This window comes from Alosa pseudoharengus, unplaced genomic scaffold, assembly GCF_046254945.1.
Source record: "Alosa pseudoharengus isolate Yale_2024_CS ecotype anadromous, Long Island Sound unplaced genomic scaffold, YU_APseudo_1.1 YU_APseudo_1.1_scf_24, whole genome shotgun sequence".
NCBI classification, from domain to species: domain Eukaryota; kingdom Metazoa; phylum Chordata; class Actinopteri; order Clupeiformes; family Clupeidae; genus Alosa; species Alosa pseudoharengus.
In genome coordinates this window covers 5,877,585-5,883,233 of record NW_027468689.1, presented here as the reverse complement: position 1 = coordinate 5,883,233, position 5,649 = coordinate 5,877,585, and the positions used below count along the sequence as shown (strand labels likewise).

The window sequence follows — 5,649 nt, the reverse complement described above, 5'->3', positions numbered from 1 at the left end:
TTCATCCTAATTTGTTTACTCATCGTATGTCACTTCCTAGCTGGAGAACCAAGAACCTGTCGTCAGTCTGGCAAGGAGGCCATTGACTCAATTGACATTTAAGAAGTGAAGAAGTGGCCAACAAGAAAAACCCTGAGGAGGTGTGAGGTTGATGAGATTAGGTATGAGGAAGAGTATCACAGTTCAGAATCCTGGTAGCTTGTGGATAGAAACTAGCATACATTCAGTCTCAATTATGATTCAGAGCACAGAAATGACGTTTTCGTCGGGCTGCTAATCGCCTCTGTCTTCTGCTCGCTCTTGCTTTCAAAACTTCTATGCTCTTGGTGTCATTTTTCCAACCGCAATCACAACATGGATTAAGGCTCTGTCATAGACTGTATATACAGTATATGGGCTCTGTCATGAACAATTTGTTCCACAAGGCAAGGAATGGCAAGGAACAACCTGACTATAAGAAACAAACTAGAGAAATTATCCCTCCTATCTATGCAAATTGATATAAGCTGGGTTAGTACATACTGGGTGGGCTATAAAAAGGTTTTTTGTTACCAAGGTGTCACACAAGAAACATGAGGCAGCAGGTACAATTGTTACAGAGAAAATCGTAATACCGCCATGGCCTCTATGCACGCTCATCCCGCATGACTCTATTGCTGACAGAATGTATTCTGGTCAGGCAAGATCAAAATTGAACTCTTCGGATGTCATACTACACACCATATTTGGAGGAGAAATGGCACTGTGCATCACCCTAAAAATACTCTACCAACAGTGAGGTTTAGAGGTGGTGGCATCATGGTGTGGGCTATGTTTCATCTCATGGTACTAGCAGACTTCATACAGTTGAAGGAATGATGAATGGAGCCATTTTGTTCTGGGAGAATCTTTACATCCACCAGGATGATGAGGATGAGATATACCTTCCAGCAGGACAATGATCCAAACCAATCAGCAAAGGAAACTCTCAATTGGTTTCAGAGAAAGGAAATCAAGGTCCTGACTTCAATCCAATTGAACAGTTTTGGAAGTTAACTAAAGATCAGGATTCACAAGAGGGACCCCTGAATCTTCAATATTAAAGGACTATCTGTTTAAAAGAATGGACCAAACTCACACCAGAATACTGTGACTGATTAGTTTCGTCATACAGGAAATGCCTTGAAGCTGTCATTACGAATAAAGGCTTTTTCACAAAGTATTTAAGAAATTTCAGCAGGCGAGTTCAATACTTTTTTCCTGTGTGTCATTCCACTTAATTACACATAATTCTACCTATGGACTTTAATGTTTGGATTTTCTTATATGGGTGGATTATCTGAGTTTATACTAATGTCCGGTGAAAATTTCGTGCAAATAGCCTCATTGGAAGTATACTTACTCAAAAAAATGTGGACATGTTCAATACTTATTTTCCCCGCTCTGTTGTGGACACCACTATGGGTGACCACACAATGCATCCAGAAACTCCCAGTGCATCCCATCCATACTCTTCAGATGATTATATTACCACATGTGTTAATGCTCTCAGCTATGCTTCAAATGTTTCAATAAAATGTATATTTGTTTTCTTAGACAAAAGTGTTTATTCTTTCCAAAGGAGTGGAGAAATGGCAGTATATAACTTTTGATGAAGCATTAAGCTCTGGGACATAAAGGACATTTCAATCATCCACTCAAAAAGCGAAACAGACACTGGGTCCAGGATTTTAGAGTAGGAGGTTAGATGCCTGAAGCCTGTCGGGCCCCTTAATTAGACTAAGATCGTTATGAATGTCTTTCTCACACCAAGTGACTGTTCTTCGCCATGTACTGTAAGTGAATGATAGTTGTTTATGCAAATGTTCGGTGTTGTCAGAGAATTGATACAGTTGTGCTCATAGGTTTACTCCCCCATACATACACATGCCAAAGTTGACTAAAAGGAGGAATAAAAAATCATCTTTTGGAAAATTGATATTAATGCGTTAATTTAAAAAAATGAGGGAAAATCCAACCTTTAAGAACACCAATCTTCTTTGTGAATGAATAATGTACAGGGGCTCGTAAGTATAGCCTACATATCTTAAATTCCCATAGAGGCAGGCAGATTTGTATTTTTAAAGGCCAGTTATTTCATGGATTCAGGATACTATGCATCCTGATAAAGTTCCCTTGGCCTTTGGAATTAAAATAGGCCCACATCACCACATACCCTTCACCATACCTATAATTGCCATGGTTTTATTTCAGATAGCCTTTATAGCTGGTTTGAGATATGGTGAAGGGTATGTGATGATGTGGGGCTATTTTAATTCCAAAGGACAAATGTAAGTCACTTTGGCTCAAATTGGCAGCCAAATGAATAAGAAAGCAATAAAAACGCAGGGGAAGTGATGCTGAAATTCTTTATTGTGTCAAACTGACTCTGGAGTCTTCCTGACCGACTGTAGACTGCAGCTCTGCAGCTCTTCTCTCAGCTCCTTCAACATTTCCCATCATGACGGATCTCAGGGGTGTTGCTTCTGTGGATGAGAGTGAAAAGGGAAATGTGTCAGTGCATGTGTTGTGTCCCTTCCTGATAGAGCCCACGGAACTCTGACCTCCTCAGAACTGATAAAATCTCCACCGCCAGCATACTCAAGATACATCTCTCCCCCTGATAGGAGGATGCTAGCGGGGAAGAGAAGGCTATAGGCCAAGCCTGCTCTATGGACTGACTTACTTTATTTTCTCGCAGAGAGCGCAAACATTGTCGTAGGTGTTGTCATCAGTGGCACAGAGAGGTTGGTAGTCGCACTCCAACAAGCCTGCGAAGTACGACTCACAGACAGTCTGAACAGAGAGAAGAGAATATTATACACACACTGTACATATGCTCGTATATAACCTGCAGTTTGTTTGGACGCCATGGTTTAGCCTAGCATCTGCTCTGGCTCGAACCTGCAACAACTAGGCTAGCGTCTGTCACCCGCACGTCCCTCAATGCGTAGAGAGGGAGGTTTACCCGCTGGCTACCGTTATACACATAACACATATACGTACAGAATGCAGATGACAAGGTGGTAAGAGAATAAAATCTAAATTGGACATTTACTTTTAGGTCGATTTCCTTTTCGGTTGGTTCTGAAGACGCACGCCTCAGTCGACCGAAGAAATTTGAGTTGGAGAAATGTCCGGCACCTATATTCACACAGTTGGAGAACGCAGGAGCTGATTTGCAATGAGAGAGGAGTTGGGGTGAGGGAGAAGAGAGAGAGAGAGAGAATGGGTCAGTACTTTATACAACACATTTTATACAACACGTTTTACAAAGTGTCCCAACTTTTTCTGAATTCGGGCTGTGTATTACATTACATATTTAAAATCACAGCTAGCAAAAAGAAAAAAAAGGTGAAAGAAAATAGACAGAGATAGAGAGTGGAAGAGTATTGAGAAGTAAAGTAGAGCATAGACAGAAAGAGAGAGAGAGAAAGAGAGCGCAAGAGTATTTACCAGAGAAGTAGAGCGTAGAGGGTGAGAGAGAGAAAGAGAGTGCAAGAGTATTTACCAGCGAAGTAAAGTAGACCACAGAGGGTGATGGTGATGCTGAGCTTCATGGTGCCTTCAGAAGGAACAGCAGTGTCGTCTCAACAGTATGGAAACTTTGTCCCCCAGCTGCCCTTAAATAGCCTCCTCATCTCTTACTTTCTGCTCACACCCCTCAGTGGACATCTTGTGTATGAGAGAGAGAGAGAGAGAGAGAGTGAGAGAGAGAGAGAGAGAGAGAAGTTGCCATATCATACTGTGACACAGTTGGTGAGGATGCTCTCGATGGTGCACCTCTCATAGTGGGAATAAGACACAGCATAGAGGTCCCTTGTCCACAATCCCATCAACATAAAACATGTTCCAGGGCCCAAGCTCTATTGGAATCTAGGACAAAGTGTAACATAGAAAACCAGTTGGGAACACTACAGCTAAGCTTGATGTCAACATTACTCAGTCAATTGCCAGCTGATGTGATTTTGAGTTTTGGATCATATTGTTATACCATACCCCAAATATCTAACATCCGTTCATATCATTCATTCAAATACTGTAGCTATCATTCAATTTCTTAGCGCAACACAATGACAGCATGACCAGTTTGTTCAAATATGATGTGGTTTAATTTGTTAATTTTTCACATGTTTTTCAGTGCAACACCTACAGTAATCTCTTGTAGAATTTTCTTTCACCAAAGTAAGTCAATTGCCCTCCGGACATCAGAACCAAATAAGTGTTTAGATATTGTCCACGGTATTCAAAGATTGATCGATCAACATGTTTCCTTTTTCAGGTGACAAGTTATTTCAATAATGCAAGTTCATCTATTTGTTCTCCTGGTTTGGGAATTACACAATAACCTTATCTATTAACATGGCATGCACATCTCTACAGGGTTGGGTAGTAACGGATTACATGTAATCTGGATTACGTAATCAGATTACAAAAATCAAGTAACTATAATCAGCCCAGATTACAATAAAAAAATTGTGTAATCAGATTACAGTTACATTGGGATTACCTGATTACATTTTATCATGCAAGCAATGCAACTTTTTAATGATAGCCTAGTTATCTTTTAATTCGACAAGCTTCGGGCTTGCCGGTTCGATCCCCAATCAGTAGAAAAAATGTGGGCGGGGGAAGTGGTTGAGCACTGCTCTCCTATGCCCACATCCACGGCTGAAGTGCCCTTGAGTAAGGCACCTAATCTGATCTAGGCCTGATCTTTTCCTCCTAATCTTAATGTAGCCTCTTGTGTTACCGTTTACTTTGAGAAAGTCACCAGGTCCCCTTGGTTGAAAAACATCCCAAAGGAATCATTTTCTCACCCACACAATTGAAATGGACATGGTGTCATTCAATCTCAGGCCATGTCCCTGGGTCAAACAAATCCAGCGAAAGCTAAATTCATTGTCCAGGTGTGCCCTTATAAAGGTTAAGCTGAGTTGTGCATGTTTGGTGATCCATGATCACATCCATGACTAAGTGATCAATTTTGGGATGGGGAAAATTTCAACCACCAAAATACCACCCCCAAAGTGGAGAATAGCTATAGAAATGTATTAGTTTTGGGTGTTTTTCAGACAATGGGACCTGGTGATCCCTCTATCACACACACATACACACGGGCACATGTGATGTGTAAGGGATAATGTATAGAACGCTGGTCATTATGGGAAAATATGTCCCGACGGGGCAAACAGGACCCCGACGCACCAGACATTGACAGCAGTAATTATATGTTCGCAGCGGCTTGAAAATAATTTACCGTAGAAAGTTGGGAAATCCCATTCAAGTCTATGGAGCGTTCTACTAGCATTGTGAGGAGCCGTATAATAAGCATTTATATCCAGCACATACATATGAAGGTGTGAATAAATGCATGTGTGTAGGTGGATGTGTGCTTCTGTTTGTATGTGAGTACACTTCAGTTAGTTTCTACTGTCTTTCTCCCTAATCTATTTCTTCATCGCATGGCATATCCTAGCCTGGGAGAACGCAGACGAACCTATCGTCAGTCTGGCAAGGAGGCCATTGACTCAATTGACATTTAAGAAGTGAAGAAGTGGCAAGTGCAAGTACAAGAAAAAACCCTGAGGCGGTATTGAGAGGTTGATGAGATTAGGTATGAGGAGGAGT

At 41.2% G+C, this 5,649-nt stretch overlaps 1 protein-coding gene across 1 annotated transcript; it reads right to left on the bottom strand.

Moving 5' to 3' along the window:
- Positions 1-2,373: 2,373 nt before the first annotated feature.
- On the bottom strand, positions 2,374-3,683 carry LOC143141864 (thrombin inhibitor rhodniin-like). The gene is made up of 4 exons (XM_076302566.1): positions 3,530-3,683; positions 3,077-3,192; positions 2,705-2,814; positions 2,374-2,504 (listed from the first exon to the last, which is right to left on the bottom strand). The coding sequence occupies exons 1-4, from the start codon at positions 3,576-3,578 to the stop codon at positions 2,465-2,467; spliced, it is 315 nt and encodes a 104-aa protein (XP_076158681.1). The 5' UTR covers positions 3,579-3,683; the 3' UTR covers positions 2,374-2,464.
- Between the last annotated feature and the right edge of the window lie 1,966 nt (positions 3,684-5,649).